The sequence below is a fragment of the Pelophylax lessonae genome, assembly GCF_965119305.1.
Source record: "Pelophylax lessonae genome assembly, chromosome: 12".
Classification (NCBI taxonomy): Eukaryota; Metazoa; Chordata; class Amphibia; order Anura; family Ranidae; genus Pelophylax; species Pelophylax lessonae.
In genome coordinates this window covers 84,335,418-84,356,687 of record NC_138779.1, presented here as the reverse complement: position 1 = coordinate 84,356,687, position 21,270 = coordinate 84,335,418, and the positions used below count along the sequence as shown (strand labels likewise).

The 21,270-nt window shown below is 44.5% G+C and overlaps 1 protein-coding gene across 2 annotated transcripts in view; it reads left to right on the top strand.

Annotated features, from left to right (window-relative positions):
• The window catches only part of LOC309568582 (transmembrane protein 26-like), a 58,697-nt gene that overhangs the window by 26,892 nt on the left and 10,535 nt on the right, over positions 1-21,270 (top strand). For both annotated transcript variants that reach the window (XM_082274288.1, XM_082274289.1), the window contains exons 2-3: positions 3,240-3,455; positions 15,711-15,834. In XM_082274288.1, coding sequence (XP_082130414.1) covers positions 3,259-3,455; positions 15,711-15,834 — 321 coding nt within the window. In that variant the 5' untranslated portion in view covers positions 3,240-3,258. The remainder of the gene's footprint in view (positions 1-3,239; positions 3,456-15,710; positions 15,835-21,270) is intronic.

Here is a 21,270-nt window from a genome sequence, read left to right as displayed (position 1 = left end):
GTTTTCTGTAATTTTGAAAGTGTCAATGATGGGAATAAAATCTAACTTTTGTTGACATATTATAAGAATGTCTAATCTGTAATTTGATGCCTTTTGGAGATTTTTCCATCTTTCCTTGGCTTCTTTATGCACATTAATACAAATTTTTACCTGGGGTGCCCAAACTTTCGATCCCCACTGTATATATATATATATATATATATATATATATATATTTCTTTAGTAACTTCATTGTTTCCAGGCCTAGGCAAATTATGTCATACATCTTAGGAGGGAAAAAGAGCACAGATGGATTACAGAAATTAAATACTACTTGGATCATTTGCTCTTATTCAAGATTGTCATGGCTAGAAATGCCATGGGGTATTTTTCAGAGGGATTTCTCAGCAAAATAAACTGTGGTGTTCCAATGCAGTGCAGTTTCACAACAAAGGCATGTTTAGAAATGTTTATCTATGGCAACCTTTTTTACATTATTTTTCTTTTCCTCCTTCCTCTTCTCACAGTGGCCATTTCTGATAAGATCCAATTCACAACTGAGCAATATGCTATGTGTGTGTTTTTTTTTTTAAGCATTTGTCACGTGACAACATAGAGCAGCTCATCCACTTAAATGGGATACCCTAAATGCGTCAAATGCGTCAAGTAGCTCTTGCACCTTTTGTGGGCAGTGAGTCTTACACTTGTTAACTGTGTTAGTCCTAATGGGGTGTCATTAAGAAATAATGGCACCACAAGCATTCCATGAGCACACAGATGTGAATGGGGCTCAAGGGCAAACAAATCCATATCCCTTTAGTCAGTGGCTGACTCAGTTTGGAACCCCCCTACTAGTGAGACAAGTTTATTCGGTACCTAGGGCGAAGATGCCAAACTGACAAAAATGTCTAAACAGGCCCCTGATGTCTGATTTTTAAGACAAATAAAGGGAATGAGGACAAATTCCCTAGTTCCTTTCTCTGCAGCCTCAGTTGCATTGGACAGTGAATGAATGGGAAGTGCTCTGTGCCGAGGTGCTTCCTGTTCATTCACAAACTGAAACATAGTAAACACAACTGTGTTCATTCAAAAAAGTAAATCACATATTAACCAGCCTCTTTACATACAGAGTGCAGAGTTTAGGGGTGCGCTGTGTACAGGGTTCAGGGTTTAGGGGTGCGCTGTGTACATAGTGCACAGTTTAGGGGTGTGCTACATACAGATTACAGAGTTTAGGGATGCATTGTGTACAATATGCAGTGTTCAGGGGTGCTCTGTGTACAGGCATTAGGGTTTAGAGGTGTGCAGGGTTTAAGGGTGTGCTACGTACAGTGTGCAGGGTTTAGGGGTGCACTATATTTAGAATGCAGGGCTTAGGGGTACACTGTGTACAGGTTTTAATAGTGTGCTACATGCAGAGTTTAGAGCTTAGGGATGCACTCTGTACAGAGTGCAGGGTTTACGGTTGCACTGTGTACAGAGTGCAGGGTTTAGGGTGCACTATGCATGGTGTGCAACAGCTGATACAATAGGTGGGATAAGAAGAAGCTCAATAAGGTAGGAAAGCCAGAAAGTTCCAGACTCCCAGGCAATAGCTGTGCAGTCAGCTGTCCCGCCCCCTACTCCTCTGGTCACCCCGGCCCAGCTCCTCTTGTCCCCTTGCAGTGCTTCCCTCATCTCCCGATGGCTAGCTGTGCAGTAAGCAGGCGGGCTGAATAAGGGCCGGTTCACACTATCGCGATGCCAGACATCACAAGTGATTTGCACCGTATTGCTGTGCAGATCACATGCGATGTCTGTGCGATGCAAATTCTGTATGGCTGAATTAGCAATGCTTTAGGACCAAACTCATGCAGGACCCTTTTTTTTAATCTGCACTGAATTCGCTGCAAATTCGCACCACATCAAAATCATAACCTGTTCATGTGAACTGATTGCAGAGTATATGTTAAGTTAACGGCACCCCGCAATCAGTTTGCAAAACACAGCGCGATTTACAAAATTGGATCGCATGGTTGTGAACAGCCATGTGATCCGATTCCAGTGTGGACAAAAAAAGGGTCCTGCATGAGTTTGGTCCAAATGTGATGCAAATTCAGCCATACAGTTTGTATGGCTTAATTCACATCACACAGACATAGCATGTGAATTTTACAGCAATGCGGTACGAATCACATGTGATGTCTGGCATCACAGTGTGAACCGGCCCTAAAGGCATAATCCTCAGCATGGAGAAGTTCAGCATGGTCAGCCACAAAATAGTTGCAACATAACCCTCCTCAGCACTCATTCACCTGATCTCCCCTTCCTCCACTCTCCATCCTGTTGGCTGGATAAATCTATTCAGGATGGAGTGGGGGGGAAGGAAGACCAGGAGAACGAGTACCGAAGGGGGTATGTTGCAACTAGTTTGTGGCTGTCTTACCAATAATGCTGAACTTCTCCGTGCTGAGGATTATTCATGCTGCCCACTTACTGCACAGCTAGCTGTCAGGAGAGGAGGGGTGCGCTGTAGGGGGACCAAAGGAGCAGGGGGGGGGATCGGGAGGACAAGAGAAGCATGGGGGGCATGGGGGACCAGAGCAGTACAGGGTTGGACAGCTTAAGATGGCGTATAGACAGAAGTGACAGCTGGGGCAGCATACAATATGAAACCTGTGTTTTCCTTCTGCAGCAGCTGAATAATGGTGGGAGGGGGAGGAGGAGAAGAGGGATTTCAGCTGCTGCAGGAGGATCGGTACCAGAGCCCCTCACAATGCTGCACCCTGGGCACATGCCCCTCTGCTTCCCACCCCCTAGTTTTGTTTCTGCTTTAGTTCCAGGAACTCTGGATCTGTCTCCTGGAACATGTGAGAAAAGTCACTGGCGATACAGCCTTCCCAGGATTAATTTTACGGCTCTGGTTACATCACCAGTGCCTCACTCAACCAGGAAGTAAAAAAAACAGTAACAAAAAAAAAAGTGTTTGTTTACCTAATGACTGTATGATGATATCACCATGCAGGTCTTTGTGCTGATGTGAATTTTAGTGAAAGTGAGAAAAGGTAAATTTTAAGTCTGTTTCAGTACAGTGGGGGTTTACAATTGGAAAATAAGGCCAGTATACCTTATAGGTTTGCAAGTACCTTTACTCAGTATATTTATCTGGTTATCTGGTTAGGCATGGGAGAATAACAGGGTCTCTTTAATATATTGTCTTTACAAATATTCACAACATGCTGAAGATCTAAGCATATACCTGTACTTTTGTGTTTTCACAGATCATAGGAAGCTGTCACAATGAAGAGTAAATGCTGCAAGATATTGTCAGCCATTGTCAGTCGCTTGTTTTTCGGCCTTCATGGATCCCTTATGATAGTCTTACTAGCAGCGATGACAGATAATTTTAATTACTTTCTACTACTAAGTTTTGTTTTTCTATTGTTCATTGAGATGATCATCACGCTAAAGAAAACTAAGAAAGGAGAATGGAAATGGTATTATCAGCTAATATTAGTTATTGTTTAGTGTACATTTATAAGTTAAGTTACTTATCACTGTACATAGATTGTTAAAAAAGACATTTCCAATGGCAATTTAAGCATGTAAAATAAATTACCATTAGTAAAGGTGGCCATTGACAGAAGTATTGACAGATTTGGGCTAAACAAATTGTTCCAGATTGTATCTTAAATTATTTGATTATTTTATGGGCAATTTTGTCAATTCATATTTTTATTTTTAAGATAAGCTAGTTCCCTACCCTACCAACTTTACCTAGCCAATCACTAGTTGATATTTTTTTTTAAAATAAAAACAAAAGATCCATTTTTTCTGATCCAAAAACGCAGTTATGGGACAGGCAGGGTCCCATTTCCCCTTTTTTCCTGATCTGCAGTATTCTTCTTGCGGGGCCCACATCACTTCCTACTGATGTGGACGCTTTCTATTGGCCGCCAAAAGTGCCCATCACAAGGTAAGCATGCAAGGTGTCCACCAGTCTTCTAGCCATGATATCATGATGTGGGGTGCGGCAACTAGAGTGTAGCTTCCAATCACCATTCTCAATAACTGGTAGGGGTGCCACAGATCTTCATATTAAAGCAGACTTAGGTAAGTGATTTATTTATTTTTTGGTAAACTAATAGGTGGCTAGGAGCGTTTGTTTTTTCGTTTTTTGTTTTCCCAGGAGATTGGCTTTATAGAGCAATTCTACACTAACAAGCAAAAGTAATCAGTAGCTGCAATTATTTTTCAAGAGACTGCAAATATGCTAAAATCAGAAACAGAAACTTAACCATGATCTGAGTTTCCTCTAATTCACTGCTACCAGATTTTACACAGAACCTGTTGGTGGAGGGTTTGCTTCCTAATGCTTATCCCGTGTAACTTTCTCTCTCTCTCTCTCTCTCTCTCATAAACAACCAAGCTCAGACTCATATCAAACTCATCCCTGGTCACAACTTAGCTTTAAATTTCCGTGCAGGTCTAAATCTGAAAGGTGGCTGTAGGAACACTTTGATACTTTAGCGTTCTGTATGTGAGTAACAATAAGGATCCCTACAATGGGTGCTTTTGGGAACACCCCTCCTGAATAACATACTCATAAGTAAAATATTACCAAATGACCAACCAGAAAGGAGCTGGGCGCAGAAGAAACCAACTTTCTTTGTAATGTACAAATATTTACAGCATGACTCTGCGGGAATAAACTGTTTGCTACCACTGTACTGGCACACATTGATTTTGTGAAAGTGGAACATTTTTGAACAGAAAAGAATGCAACATGGAAACAAACATGAGAGACAGTAATCGAAAACTACAATGTGAAAAAGAAAAATGATGCAGATATACAACAGTGCCATCAAAGTTTTTCTTGATGATCTTGTCATTTAGAGTCTATGTTTTATACAAGGCTGGTCAAATAACTCCTTCCATGATGGCTGGTGTTCATCGAGGGTCAAGTCATTCCAAACAGTATTATCGCCAGCACTGTTGGATAAAGTCGAGGCAAATAACTGAACACACAGATAAAATACATATATGATATCTGTTCTCTTGCCCAAGGATTTGTATTTCTGCCAATTTAGAGATTTTCAACATACTGCAGAAGACTTAAAGAGGAAGTAAAGCTTCCTCTGCAACTTTTGCCTATTGGTAAGCCTATGATAAGGCTTACCTCTAGGTACTGTAAATATCTCCTAAAAAAGCATGGTTTAGGAGATATTTACCTTGCATACAGCCAGTGACATCACTAGTGCATGCACTCTAAAGGAATGTCCGTCTGTGCCGTTCCTTCAGAGCCCTGTGCCGTGACCAGCGGCTCACGTGTACATGCGCGGGAGTGATGTCATCTTGTCTTCTGCCAATCAGATGTCCGGAGGACATGAACCCGGAAGGAATACATTTGAACATGTCGGCAGTGTCAGCGGTGAGCAGGCGCCACTGCGGGGGCTTCGTTCTAAGGTAAGTATTTCATAATGAGCTAGTATGCGATGCATACTAGCTCATTATGCATATGTCTTTCAGGTTTTTATTTTTTTTTATTTTTTTTTTGAGGTTTACAGCCTCTTTAACTATATGCGCTGTTTCTCCTTACCCCTCTCTGAGCTCTGCTGTACATAAGACTGTATGAGGCTGATCCCAAGTCAAATGTAGGTATTTACACTGCTTAAAAATACATGAGTTGCATTGATTTGTGCCCTTTAATTTTGACGGAAGTTTAGCTTCAAATTAAGCTGTAAATCGTCCATGGTGGACAAAGCAACAGGTTTACTTTAAATCTGAAACAGAACGCCAAGCAAGCAGGTAGACACAAATAAAAACATATGTAAAATGGCTGTTTCACCTCCCAAAGGTTTTGTAATTCTGTGCAGCCAATTTTTTTATCAATACACCCCTGCAACACAATACAGCAAAATTCTTGACCTCCCTAGCAGAGGAACTGCTTGTCAAGAACAACATCGTATCAAAAAAGTGATAAAACAATTGTCAAACAAAAGTGATTTTAAAAAATAGGATCGCTGGATACTGTTTGACCAGAAACCTCAATTGAACCCTCCTATGCAGGCTGAAAGTTTTTTTTAAAGGAGTTGTAAAGTCAGAAGGTTTTTTTTTTTTATCTTAATGCATTCTATGCAGCTTACAGTAAAGGGGGAACAGTTTTGTGTGGCCAGAGTTCGCTGGAGCTATCTGAAGCTGTGCTTCACAGGAGAAGATTGCTGATCAGAGACTACTGGTGCCATGATAGTCTGTGCAATGCTACATTAGAGGGGAGCTGGATCCTGAGAGTCCACACTGGGGATCAGAGTTTCAGTTGCTGGATGGGGCAAAAGACTGTGACCATAAGCATACCCCTGACCATCAGGAGAGGACCACTGGCTACTGGGCGCCAGCTTGTAAGAGAGGACTGTCTGGAAGCAAACAGGTATGTTCGAAAAAGACTGGGCTGCTGCTAGCTGAACAGAACTCTGCCATAACTGACCACAATCAGGAAAGACTCCTCATCACGCAGTGTGAGGTGAGATTTGGATGCCTGGTGTAAACAGACTGTACTAGATGGCACTCCCACCACTTGTAAGTAAGGAAAAGAGGGACTGTCACAACAGGATTGAAAGAAAGAGATGACAGCATTTTCTAACCCAGAAGAGGATGCCCCAAGTCTGATAAGAGACCAAAATTACACAAGTTAATCTTTTGTCTGCTAGGATCTCTTTTGCTTTCTCCAAGTACCCCAACATTTCTGGCCAACTTCCTTTTCATCACTGGCCCGTGTGACAAAATAGGGACTGTTATAGCATGTTAGGGCTATCTTTATATACTGTTGCTAGGTAAACACTGAGCTGCTTGTGATGCTTCCCCATTTTTATGAATGGTGCTTGCCGCCCGCAGATCGCTACATGTCAAGTAAACTTTGCAGAGGATGCAAAGCATTGTGACCTCAGCATGCAAACACCCTATCCGCTGCCTATTGCAGCATAAGGGGGCAGCTCTGCCCCCATTAACACCCCTAAATGAGGCCTAACATTGCACAAGTTATACTTTTGTTTGCTGGGAGCTGTCAAGGGCCCCAACTTTGCTGGTCAACATTTTTTCCATCATCACTGGCCAGCGTGATGAAAAAGGAACTGTTATAGCATGTTAAAGCTGTCTTTATATACTGTTGTTAGGTAAATGTTATTCAGACTATTGCAGGTGTTTGACCAGATCTCTCAGAGCAACATTATTGTCTTATTGATTGTTTGTATTGTTTGTATACTGTATGTACAACTGCTAATCCTCTCTACTTCTAGGCTATGCTTGGCCAAATTAAATCTTTGAAATACCTCAAGGTGTGTTGTTAAGTGCTAGGTGAGTGAGGTGTGTCAACCTCAGGTGTACAGAGTAATTACAATTTAGCGGCTCCTCTTGGGGTTGTGCTACAGAAGTGTGTGGGTTAATTGTAAAGGGCTGCCTAACTCTAGGGACATATTACAGCAAAGACAGTTAGTGGAGCTGCAGAATTTACACTTTTCAGAAAATACCAGAGCTGAGAACAAACTGTCAGTACAAAGATGAATCATCCCTCTATTTTCTCTTCCTGTCCTCATGTGCACTTCAGCTGAGCATGATCAGCTCTTGTAGCCCTTGGCGCTATTTACATGAGATTTAGGCAGTAAATTCCAAGGAAACAGGTAAAAAATACATTCACACAACACAGATGGTGACATTGCACTTAAATGAATTCAAAGGTTTTGTCATAAAAAATCATTCAAGGAGGTTGGGTGGCATGTTAACATGTCTTACAATTTTTTATCTATAGATAATACCTGATACTGGATAATATTCCTTATATCTTGTATTACAGTATGCATAAAGCCAAAACATTGTTTTTGTTTAATTTTGGATAGGGTGAAAATAGGTTAGGACCCCTCATTTTTTTTATTGCTGGGTACACGCTGTGAGATTAACTCTCCCAGTTTGACGTGTTGACTATTGGCCTGGACTGCAATTGAGTAAAATTCAAAATTTTGAGTTTTCATTGAAACAGGGAAAAGTGGAACACTTATTCCATTGATAACTATCTAAAAGGGGACTTTCCTGCCTTTGGAAAGATTTCCTCTCACTTCATTGTGTCTAAAGGGCAGGAAGTGAAGGAAAAATTCCCTATTTGGACACAGATGTAAAAAAAAAAAAGACACCTGTTTTGTCTCTTAATACATTTTAAACCACCTCTGAGGTATATCCTTCCAGCCAATCAAAATGTTGCTAAAGTAATGTTAAAGCTGAGCTCCAGTAGTTTTTGTATTTATTAAAAGTCAGCAGCTAAAAAAGTGTAGCTTCTGACTTTTAATAAACACACACTCACCTGTCCCAGGATCCAGCAAAGTGGTCAACTGAACCGTCACTTCTCTCTCTCTCTCCTCTTCCTGGCACCAGCATTTTAGCTGTGGGCACCTGGCTGTGACAGCTTGCGGCTTCACAGTCGGGTGCGCACTGCACTGCACACTGCGCATGCATGAGTCGCGATGCACCAGCTGAATGGACCTGAAGTCTTCTGGGAACTGTGACATGTCCAAGAAGAGTGCAGGGAGGGAGGGTGAGATGAGAACCTAGGTGATCCGAGTGGAATTGACAGGGGGCACCTATCAAAACTAGGTACCCCCTTCCATAGGAGTGCTTAAAGTGGAATTTCCCCTTTTGGGCGGAGCTCCGCTTTAAACTGTTCCCAAATCATCTATTAGAAATGGCTGGAGAACTTATATGGATTTCAGAGTGGCCATAAGAGCAGTGCCTTAATGAAAGCACAAACTGAATGAAATGTGTAGCCTGGTAAGAGCCATGTCTGGAGCAGCTTTTTAGCAATACTAGTTCCATGGCTGTCTTTGAGTTCAATGTTTTTTTAAGTTACTGACCTAGGGCAAGCAAAGTCAGATTAGAATCTCAGATTTGCTGATCTCAATGCTTCTTGCAGCTCAGAAAGATTTGAAGAATAGAATAATAAAAATTGCATATGAATGCACTTCAATGCTTCTTAAATAAGGCATTAAAAAAGGACGAAAAACGCACACAGATAGATGTAAGACAGTCTTGCTCATTATATGTGTGTATTATCTGATCTACAATTATTCCAATCTGTAAGCAACAGGATTTTTTTGCAAACAAGTTACGTTTACCTTGTAAACATCTGAAAAAAGAGCCTTGAGCTTCACTTGCTGGCAGTGAGTAATAAAAAAAACCTAACTCACTCTGTAACTACGCCATTCTTCTTCCATTTACTGGTGCAATGTAAAAGCCTCAGTGGTTAACAAAGATTTATAGTAAAACAGTGATCAAGCTATAAAATTACATTTGTGATGTTGGATGCCCGTACAAGAAAGACCGGGTTCCCTGTTTTCTTAAGTGCCACCTGGAACATTTTGTAAATACCTATTTATCCTACCATTAGAACCATTGGATAAGCACTTCCATAAAATAGGGTGCTAATACTCTTTCTACTGCATTGAAATCACTGCAGCATTGCTATCCTTGCCCCTGCTGTAGCCGCTTATATGCTGGCACTGTTGGAAGCTTGTAGCCAGGTGCAATCTACTTGCTCTACTGCAAGTAGCACTCTTCCACAGTGGCATTGCAGTTGGAGAGGAAATCAAGGGGAACATAGTTCCTCAATATAGTTTCCTGGGTCACTGGGAAAGCACCCGATTGGATGCTGCCATCCCATGTGACTCCAGCAGTCATCTTGGGTCAAGCAGAGCCTACTTAAGGCCCTGGCTCCCAGAATAAGTGTGCTTTTGGCGAGTTGGTAGAGTAGGGACAGGTACCCCACCTGTTAGGGACAGCACTAGCGAAAGGTAGAGGTTTCTGACGAGGAGGGAAAGCATAAAGCTGCAACTTCTTTGGACAACTTCTCTTTTGGGGCACTGGATGGCCAGGCCGCATTTCGCTTTCTTAACAAACCCTATTGTCCCAGGCTGATACCTGATATCTTCACATCTTTAGAACTTGCGAGTGTACCTGGTTGGGCAGGTGTCCCTCCGGGTTGTTGTGAACTGTTGCTGCTTACCTCAATACAAGTTTTCTGTTGCACTTGTCTGTGTGAGTTCCCGCCACTGCACATGATGCACCTCACCGACAAGCTATATCAGCAAATTTTACCACCTAGCTTTGCACACAGATCTTTAGATTGGCAGCACATTGCTCCAATTGCAGTAGTTTGGGGAGATTATATAAAACTTCTTCCACTGTCTCTAGCACTCATTAGACGTGTGCAGGAGAAATCCAGTGACTCATTTACCCTTAAAAAATTGACGTAAAGTACATTTCTTTTAATACATGGGTGTCAAACTAATTTTCATCGCCGGCCACATTAGTAGTATGGTTGCCCTCTAAGGGTCGGTTTAATTTGGGGTGTTCTACATGCAGAGTGCATGGTACAGGATTATGCTACGGTACAGAGTGAAAAGTTTAGGGGTGTGCTATATACAGAGTGCAGAATTTAGTAGTAGCACTATGTACAGAGTTCAGGGTTTAGGGGTGCACTATGTACAAAGTGCAGGGTTTAGGGGTGCAGTACGTATAGAGTGCAGAGTTCAGGAATGCATTAGGTACAGAGTGCAGAGTGCAGAGTTCAGGAGTGCATTACATATGGAGTGCAGAGTTCAGAGGTGCGCTGTGTACAGAGTGAAGGGTTTAGGGGTGCGCTATGTACAATGTGCAACCCCAACACCCTCCCAAAGCATCCTTGCATCTCTACTTTCTCCTACTTGGCCCAGCACTAGTACTCCCCTGTATAGGTGGCTCTACCTCTCCTTGCTGGGAGATCGTTGTCTCTATCAGATTCTGGAGATCTTACCCTTCCGTTCCCTGCTGTGGTGTGTATAGGGATCAGTTAGATCTGGGAGTCATTGACAGCAAAGCTGTCATTTGTAAACACAGAAGGCCCCTGTGTATAAGTGACAACTGGCTGCAAAACTTGGTGCGAGGGCCACATTACAAGGCCTAGTGGGGTGGATTTGGCCCACAGGCCTTTTGTTTTATATACAGTGCTCAGCATAAATGAGTACACCCCAACAGATTGGTCAGAAAACATTTACTTTCCTTTCAGAATCAACATTTTCCATGAGAAACTATACTCCCACTAATGCGAGCCATTGATTGCAACCAAGAATTTGCTAACAAATTCATTCAAGACCATGTTGCAAAAATGAATACACCCCAATGAATGTCTTAGGAACAAAGCTAAATTGTAGACAACAAAATCCTAATTAACAAGAATTCAACTACCGGTGAGTCTAATTATTCATTAAACAGGCGTCCAGCAGACAGTTTATTATAAAGGGTGTTACTTAACAAAGAAAACCCCTTTCCATTTCATGCTGTCAACAACGGCAACACATGGAAGAGAAATGTCACGAGAAAGGTGAAGGCTACAAGAAGATCAGCAAAGCTTTACTTAACATTCAGAATACTGGAGTAAAAGTGATACAAAATTTAACAAAGATGGAATTGCAACCATCTCACAGGGACGTCCAGGCCATCCACAGAAGTTAACACCTCGACAGGATCGTCTTCTGATGAGAAGGGTTGAAGAAAATTACCATGCAAGTTCCCTGCAGTTAGCTAAAGAAGTAGAAAAACTAAATATTGTATCCAGTGACACAATATGGTGTACACAACAGAGGAATGGCACGAAGGAAGCCTCTGCTGAAGCCCATGCACAAAAAAAAAAAAAAGCCCACCTAGAATTTGCCAGGACCCATGCTGAAAAAGAAGAAGACTGCTAGGGCTATGTACTCTGAAGTGATGAGACCAAGATAAATGTTTATGGAACTGATGGCTTTAAAAATGTATGGCATCACAAAGGTGAGGTGTACAAAGGAAAATACATGGGGCCTACAGTGAAACATAATAGTGGCAGTGTCCTTCTGTGGGGCTGCATGAATGCTGCTGGTGTCGGGGAGCTGCATTTTATTGATGGTATCTTTTTATTGGTGGTCTGCATGGCTGTTGTGCCAGAAGGAAGCCTCTTCTAAAGATGATGCACAAGAAAGCCAGCAAACAGTTTGCTTAAGACATGCAGACTAAGGACATGGATTATGGGAACCATGTCCTGTGGTCTGTTGAGACCAAGATAAACGTATTTGGTTCAGATGGTGTCAAGCGTGTGTGGCGGCAACCAGGTGAGGAGTACAAAGACAAGTGTGTCTTGCCTATAGTCAAGCATGGTGGTGGGAGTGTCATGGTCTGGGGCTGCATGAGTGCTGCTGCCACTGGAAAGCTACAGTTCATGTAGCTTGAACCATGAATGCCAACATAAAATGTGACATACTGAACCAGAGCATGATGCCCTCCCTTCTGAGACTGGGCCGCAGGGCAGTATTCCAACATGATAACGACCACAAACACACTTCCAGAAGCTGAGGGTAAAGGTGATGGACTGGCCAAGCATATCTCCAGACCTAAACCCTATTGAGCATCTGTGGGGCATCCTCAAATGGATGGTGGAGGAGCGCAAGGTCTCTAACACCCACCAGCTCCGTGATGTCATCATGGAGGAGTGGAAGAGGACTCCAGTGGCAACCTGTGAAGTTCTGCTGAATGCCCAAGAGGGTTTTAAGGCAGTGCTGGAAAATAATGGTGGCTACACAAAATATTGACACATTGGGCCCAATTTGGACATTTCCATTTAAGGGTGTACTCACTTTTGTTGCCAGCGGTTTAGACATTAATGGCTGTGTGATGAGTTATTTTGAGGGGACAGCAAATTTTTACTGTTATACAAGCTGTGCATTTACTATTTTACATTGTAGCAAAGAGTTATTTCTTCAGTGTTGTCACATGTAAAGATATAATAAAATATTTACAAAAATGTGAGGGGTGTACTCACTTTTGTGAGATACTGTAAATCTCCATTACCTGGTACAAAATTTTCATAAACAATAGGGGGCAAAACTAGGTTAGTAGTCACATGAAAGCAAACAGTTTGCATTCAAACAGGCATAAAAGAAAAACATATTTATCCAATAGCACATTTTCTACCAAACATTTTGACCATGAAAGCCTCCCACCAAGGTGTGTTAGGGGGTGGGCTAGAGTCACTTTCCACCAAAACTGAAGCAGAAAGAATTGTCGTCTCTTGAGATCTCTGAGTAGATAGTTTCTTCTGAATTCTCATCCAGTATGTTGTAAGTCAGTCTCTCTTGGGTGGGAGAACTGTCCTCCTTGGTCTGTGCTCTTTTGGATCCAGTGGCCCCTCTCCAGCCGATTATTCACCCAGTTGTGGGGGTGATTGGAAAGTCTCTATGTCTGGGACACTGGGGAGGTTATCTGACTCTCTGAATAATGACCCTGAGGTTCAAACTCTGGAGCCTCAGACCTGAGAGTACTAGTGTCAGTCTCTGCAAGAGGAGGGCATGGAGTGGTGTAGATAGCCACAGCCAGACCATACAAGCATCCTCCCCCTCACTGCTTTATTCCACATCATCATCTGTTGGAGAAGGTTGCAACCTGGTAACTGGAAGAAGATGGGTTAGGCGAAGGCGTCTGGGTTCTTGCAAGTACCCTAATGGGTTCACTTAGTAGATGATTTTGATGCCAAGTCTTCAAAGGCCCTGTCCTCCCATCAGGATGGATTTGGTACACAGGAAGATCAGACAATTGTTTGCCTGGGATGATGGGAATCTTCCCATGCTTTTGCTGTAAGGCCCTAGCCGACACTTCTTCTGGGATCAACTCCACTCCCTTGTAATTTCTATGACAAATTGCTTCAGGTACAACAAAGGGCCCTGGTTGAACTCAGCTGAACTTGACTGAAACTCGTAGTCATGCCACTTCACCTGGCTGCAGTATCTTTTCACTGCTGTCTACTCACCACAGCTTCCCCAGTCCTTCCGCTGGGACTTTCTGTTCTTGTACCATGCACTGATACACAAGTTGTAGCATTAGGTGTACATTCTTGGTTCGTCTGTCATGCTTTGAGACAAGGGGAGGGAGTAGTCCCCTTACAAGATCAGTGTTCATACCCACTAGCAAGGAGTTCTTTTTAGCCCTGGGGGGATGAGGGTACAACAACAGCTAGAATAATAAATGTCTCGGATTGCTCAGCTACGGAAGAATCAAATGTCAACTTGATTAACTGGTACTCTGCAACTTCTGGAAGGGAACATCTGGGTCCCAATACCCCAAATTTCTGGCTCTTCCAACTTTTGTAGGGGTGGGTGTTTAGGGTGTTCATTGTAGAAGTTCAGGTACAGCAGAATCATATGTGATTCTGTATCCAAAAGGGTCTTCCTGTAGATGCATTTTACTTGAACTGACACAATGGGGGAGAGGGCCCTACTAATTTGCCAGGAATTTTGCTTGGAGTAGCTGAGGCAGCAGGTCCAGCCAACCTTCTTGGTTGGCTGTTGTTTTTGCTGGTATCTTGATAGAGTTAAAAGGAGGTCGGTGTGCACTGACTTTCTGAGGCTGTATGCCGGAGGTGAGTGAGTGATTTGGACACTCGCTCAGAAACAGCAGGGCGGGGGGGGGCGGTCTTGGAGGCTTTGGACCCTCACTGTTGTTTTTTAGCATCTTTGAATTTAGCGCTGACTGTTGAAGGTGGGCACCTGGCTCGCTCTTGGCACTAGCTTTCATGCTTCTTTGGGTTTGTACATTCCTGTCTGTAGTGTTCCACTCTTCTGTAGGTGGTGCAAATCGCTTGGCTTGCTGACTTCTCAGCAAGAATAGCCTTAGAGGTTGAAGGCTGATTTGGACCCTGGAACACTTACCAGGTGAAGCAACAATTTTGGTCACCACCAGTAAAGTCATCGTCTCCATGGGCCATCTGGGTTTTCAAGAGCTCTATCTCTGGATCGCCACTGGCTGCACTAGCCACTCTGACCTCAGCAGCAGTGTCTTATCTCGGGCTTTTCATTTTACTCTCCAACATTGCTTCTTCTTCTCACACAGCCCTGATTAGTTCAGGGTACTTCAAGATTCCACCATCTTCTCACTTTTTCAGCTGAATCATGATAGGATGTAAGGGCTGAGGGTCCAAATCTGTTTGCTAAGTTTCAGGTTGCAAATAGCTGAGACAGGCTCCCTTATGCCCCATACACACGTGCAGATTATCTGAAGACTTTTGTCTGCAGACTTACCTTTTCTATGTAGTGCAAGGGCCTGCCGGATTGCATACAAATTGAAAGTGTTTAGGCTTGACCTCATATTATATGGTTTTGGTAAGTCTGCAGACAAAAGTCTTCAGATAATCTACACGTGTGTATGGGGCATTAAGCTCTCAGTGATCCTCTTTTTTTTTTTTTTTCTGGGCCCTGGGAAAGCCCTATTAATCCAAGGCTTGCATGGCATGCTCTAGCCACTAGAGGGAAGGGGATGAGCGAGGGAGTCTCACACAGCCCGCTCTGCTCACAGCCAGCAGGATAGCTGTGGGAGGGGAAAAGAAACCCCGCAGCACAGCTGCCCTGTCTCTGTACAGCAGAGGGAGAGGGCGAGCAAATAGAAAATCACACAGTCAGCAGACACTGGGCTACAATACTATTCTGCTGGAGACCCAAAAGCACAAAATAGGCCACCAGGCCGCTTAACCCATGAGGTTAAAAAGGATGGACTGGCCACTTCATGGTTTTATGTCACCAAATACAGGAATGTTTTAGTTGAAAAACATGATCTTGCACCTAATAGCAGTGTCTCATGTGTTTTAAAATAACCCTCACATGGCTGTAAGCAGGTCTAAAAATGTGCTACAAAAGTGACCTACATCTGCTCTGTTCTAGGTTTTCTCCCACGGTGTTTATATATCTGTGTTCGGTTCTTCCGCCGATTTTTATCATTGAACTGGCTCTCCTAGATGTCAGAATTGGATTAAGCAATACGACACATCATGAGTGTATGGACAGTGTATGTATCTTTTAACTACAGACATGTATTATTTAAAGCGTATGTTTCTGTATCTCTGCAAAATATGCACACTTCCCTATGTTTTAAAAATGCTGCAAATTACATGCCAATCTGTCAAAAAATCAGAGAGCTTCTATCTTCCTTTAGTGAACTAACAAGACTGCATCTGCCACACTGAAATCCTAAGCAGTGTTGTCAGCCCTGTCTGAGTTCTCCTCTACTGGACTAAGAGGGAGACAACCCTATTTGGGATTTTATTGCAGCAGGGGTAGCATTGTCAGCTCACTACATGAAGTAGGTAAATTACTACATATGCAGCATTTAGATAATATAGTTGCCTTTTTAAATCATTAAAGTGTTACTAAACCCAGGACCATGCATTCACTATATCTGGTCTCCCACAATACATAGAACATGGAATGCAATAATTTTAGTAAATGTAAACTGCTAAATACCTTTTCTCATCAGCAGTATGTAGCAGTCTTGTGACTTCTACCAGTGTCTCGTTAAAGCTTGTAGGAGGAGTTTTTTTATACTGCACTGGCTGTCCTATTAGGATGCAGGACCTCTGACCCTCTGTCTGAACAGTGCTGATTGGCCCTGTGCTGATCACATGCACTCTCCCAAGAAAAAATAAAAACTCTCTAGCAATACACACCAAACTGACCATGTGCAGCCTGACTCCACTAACTCTGTCTTACCCAGACATGTTTTGGAGACAATGCAAGAAGCATAGGCGTGCGCACGGGGTGTGCCGGGTGTGCCTGGGCACACCCTAATCACCCTGTGTCTATTAGTGTTGGGCCAGCTGTCTCCCGAGATCTCCATCTCTGCCACTGAGGGTAGTGAGATACTTGGTGGAGAGGCGGCTGTGCTGTTGGCTCCAGCAGACAGTGAGGCTTGTCAGAGCCGCTCAGTGTGTGTGACACTGTCAGGTAATCTTACTGCTTGCAGGGGGAAAGAAAGACGAGCTGTCAAAACTCAGGGGTGATGTCGGGGGAGGGCGGGACGAACAGCTATCAAACACCAGCCAATGGGATGGGATCTGGGCCGCAGCTTCGTTTATGTGGCTCCGCCCCTTTCTTAAGCAGCCCAATCATTGGCTGGTGTTTGACAGCTGCTCGATCCCGCCCACCCCCGACATCACCTTGACAGCTGGGCTTTCTCCCTGAAAGCAGCTACATTATATGACAGTGTCACACACACAGTGGGGTACCAAATGGGGGGGGGGCACGCACTGTGGGGTGTCAGCCGGCGTTCTCTGAGATCCCCCATCGCAGTGTGAAGGCAGCTGTAGTGGCAGCTCCTTCAGTCCGTGCTGCTAGCGGGGGGCGGAGCCGGGGCAGGAACAAGGGGGCGGAGCTGCGGCATGAAGAAGGGGGCGGGGCCTCGGCGGGGAAAAGGGGAGGAGCCTCGGCGGGAAGTGAGTGCATGCCTATTGCCCAAGTGTGTGTGTGCTGGATAGGAGGGGGGTGGGGAAGCTGCATATAGAGGAATTCGTCTTTCTCTATTCTTTCTGCAGCTGCTGAATAACTGCTTCTCCTCCTTTCCCTCCTGCAGGAAGAATAGGGAAAGATCAATTCATCTATATGCAGCTGCCCCATCCCCCTCCTATACAACTTCTTTTGCTAGCCCCCCGGTGCTCCTAATCCCCCCACCACCAGACCCCCCTGTTCTTTACCAACCCCCCCCCCCCCATGCTCTTCAGCTCCCCACAGTGCTTTTCATCTCCCTCCCCCCTATGCTCCCTGTCTCCCCCCCAGTGCTCTCTGCACCCCCCTGGTTTTCCTTGCCCGCCCCCCAAGAGCTCCCTGCCCCCCCCCAGTGTTCTCCATCCCCCTGGTTTTCCCTGCTCGCCCCCCCCCCCCCCAGTGCTCTCCAACCCCTGCGCCTTCCAACCCCCCTACAATGCTTTCCAAACCCCCTCTTAATTCTCTCTAGCCCCCCCCCCCCGCTAACCGTGCCCTTCAGCTCCTCCTCTGCTTCGTCTGTGCTCTCCGGCCCCCCTAGTGCTCTTCTATCTTCTATCATGTCCACAGTCTCTGACTATCTCCTGTATCATGTCTGCAGTCTCTGACTATCTCCTGTATCATGTCTGCAGTCTCTGACCATCTCCTGTATCATGTCTGTAGTCTCTGACCATCTCCTGTATCATGTCCTCAGTCTCTGACCATCTCCTGTATCATGTCCTCAGTCTCTGACTATCTCCTGTATCATCTCCGCAGTCTCTGACTATCTCCTGTATCACGTCTGCAGTCTCTGACCATCTCCTGTATCATGTCCAAAATCTCTGACCATCTCCTGTATCATGTCCACAGTCTCTGACTATCTCCTGTATCATGTCCACAGTCTCTGACTATCTCCTGTACCATGTCCGCAGTCTCTGACTATCTCCTGTATCATGTCCTCAGTCTCTGACCATCTCCTGTATCATGTCTGCTGTCTCTGACCATCTCCTGTATCATGTCTGCAGTCTCTGACCATCTCCTGTATCATGTCCAAAATCTCTGACCATCTCCTGTATCATGTCCGCAGTCTCTGACTATCTCCTGTATCATGTCCGCAGTCTCTGACTATCTCCTGTATCATGTCCACAGTCTCTGACTATCTCCTGTATCATGTCCGCAGTCTCTGACCATCTCCTGTATCATGTCCGCAGTCTCTGACCATCTCCTGTATCATGTCCGCAGTCTCTGACCATCTCCTGTATCATGTCTGCAGTCTCTGACTATCTCCTGTATCATGTCTGCAGTCTCTGACCATCTCCTGTATCATGTCCAAAATCTCTGACCATCTCCTGTATCATGTCCGCAGTCTCTGACTATCTCCTGTATCATGTCTGCAGTCTCTGACTATCTCCTGTATCATGTCTGCAGTCTCTGACTATCTCCTGTATCATGTCTGCAGTCTCTGACCATCTCCTGTATCATGTCCAAAATCTCTGACCATCTCCTGTATCATGTCCGCAGTCTCTGACTATCTCCTGTATCATGTCCGCAGTCTCTGACTATCTCCTGTATCATGTCCACAGTCTCTGACTATCTCCTGTATCATGTCCGCAGTCTCTGACTATCTCCTGTATCATGTCCACAGTCTCTGACTATCTCCTGTACCATGTCCGCAGTCTCTGACTATCTCCTGTATCATGTCCTCAGTCTCTGACCATCTCCTGTATCATGTCTGCTGTCTCTGACCATCTCCTGTATCATGTCTGCAGTCTCTGACTATCTCCTGTATCATGTCTGCAGTCTCTGACTATCTCCTGTATCATGTCTGCAGTCTCTGACCATCTCCTGTATCATGTCCAAAATCTCTGACCATCTCCTGTATCATGTCCGCAGTCTCTGACTATCTCCTGTATCATGTCCGCAGTCTCTGACTATCTCCTGTATCATGTCCGCAGTCTCTGACTATCTCCTGTATCATGTCCTCAGTCTCTGACCATCTCCTGTATCATGTCTGAAGTCTCTGACTATCTCCTGTATCATGTCCTCAGTCTCTGACTATCTCCTGTATCATGTCTGCTGTCTCTGACCATCTCCTGTATCATGTCCGCAGTCTCTGACTATCTCCTGTATCATGTCTGCAGTCTCTGACTATCTCCTGTATCATGTCTGCAGTCTCTGACCATCTCCTGTATCATGTCCAAAATCTCTGACCATCTCCTGTATCATGTCCGCAGTCTCTGACTATCTCCTGTATCATGTCCACAGTCTCTGACTATCTCCTGTACCATGTCCGCAGTCTCTGACTATCTCCTGTATCATGTCCTCAGTCTCTGACCATCTCCTGTATCATGTCTGCTGTCTCTGACCATCTCCTGTATCATGTCTGCAGTCTCTGACTATCTCCTGTATCATGTCTGCAGTCTCTGACCATCTCCTGTATCATGTCCAAAATCTCTGACCATCTCCTGTATCATGTCCGCAGTCTCTGACTATCTCCTGTATCATGTCCGCAGTCTCTGACTATCTCCTGTATCATGTCCGCAGTCTCTGACTATCTCCTGTATCATGTCCACAGTCTCTGACTATCTCCTGTATCATGTCCGCAGTCTCTGACCATCTCCTGTATCATGTCCGCAGTCTCTGACCATCTCCTGTATCATGTCCGCAGTCTCTGACCATCTCCTGTATCATGTCTGCAGTCTCTGACTATCTCCTGTATCATGTCTGCAGTCTCTGACCATCTCCTGTATCATGTCCAAAATCTCTGACCATCTCCTGTATCATGTCCGCAGTCTCTGACTATCTCCTGTATCATGTCTGCAGTCTCTGACTATCTCCTGTATCATGTCTGCAGTCTCTGACTATCTCCTGTATCATGTCTGCAGTCTCTGACCATCTCCTGTATCATGTCCAAAATCTCTGACCATCTCCTGTATCATGTCCGCAGTCTCTGACTATCTCCTGTATCATGTCCGCAGTCTCTGACTATCTCCTGTATCATGTCCGCAGTCTCTGACTATCTCCTGTATCATGTCCACAGTCTCTGACTATCTCCTGTATCATGTCCGCAGTCTCTGACTATCTCCTGTATCATGTCCACAGTCTCTGACTATCTCCTGTACCATGTCCGCAGTCTCTGACTATCTCCTGTATCATGTCCTCAGTCTCTGACCATCTCCTGTATCATGTCTGCTGTCTCTGACCATCTCCTGTATCATGTCTGCAGTCTCTGACTATCTCCTGTATCATGTCTGCAGTCTCTGACTATCTCCTGTATCATGTCTGCAGTCTCTGACCATCTCCTGTATCATGTCCAAAATCTCTGACCATCTCCTGTATCATGTCCGCAGTCTCTGACTATCTCCTGTATCATGTCCGCAGTCTCTGACTATCTCCTGTATCATGTCCGCAGTCTCTGACTATCTCCTGTATCATGTCCACAGTCTCTGACTATCTCCTGTATCATGTCCGCAGTCTCTGACCATCTCCTGTATCATGTCCGCAGTCTCTGACCATCTCCTGTATCATGTCCGCAGTCTCTGACCATCTCCTGTATCATGTCTGCAGTCTCTGACTATCTCCTGTATCATGTCTGCAGTCTCTGACCATCTCCTGTATCATGTCCAAAATCTCTGACCATCTCCTGTATCATGTCCGCAGTCTCTGACTATCTCCTGTATCATGTCTGCAGTCTCTGACTATCTCCTGTATCATGTCTGCAGTCTCTGACTATCTCCTGTATCATGTCTGCAGTCTCTGACCATCTCCTGTATCATGTCCAAAATCTCTGACCATCTCCTGTATCATGTCCGCAGTCTCTGACTATCTCCTGTATCATGTCCGCAGTCTCTGACTATCTCCTGTATCATGTCCGCAGTCTCTGACTATCTCCTGTATCATGTCCACAGTCTCTGACTATCTCCTGTATCATGTCCGCAGTCTCTGACCATCTCCTGTATCATGTCCGCAGTCTCTGACCATCTCCTGT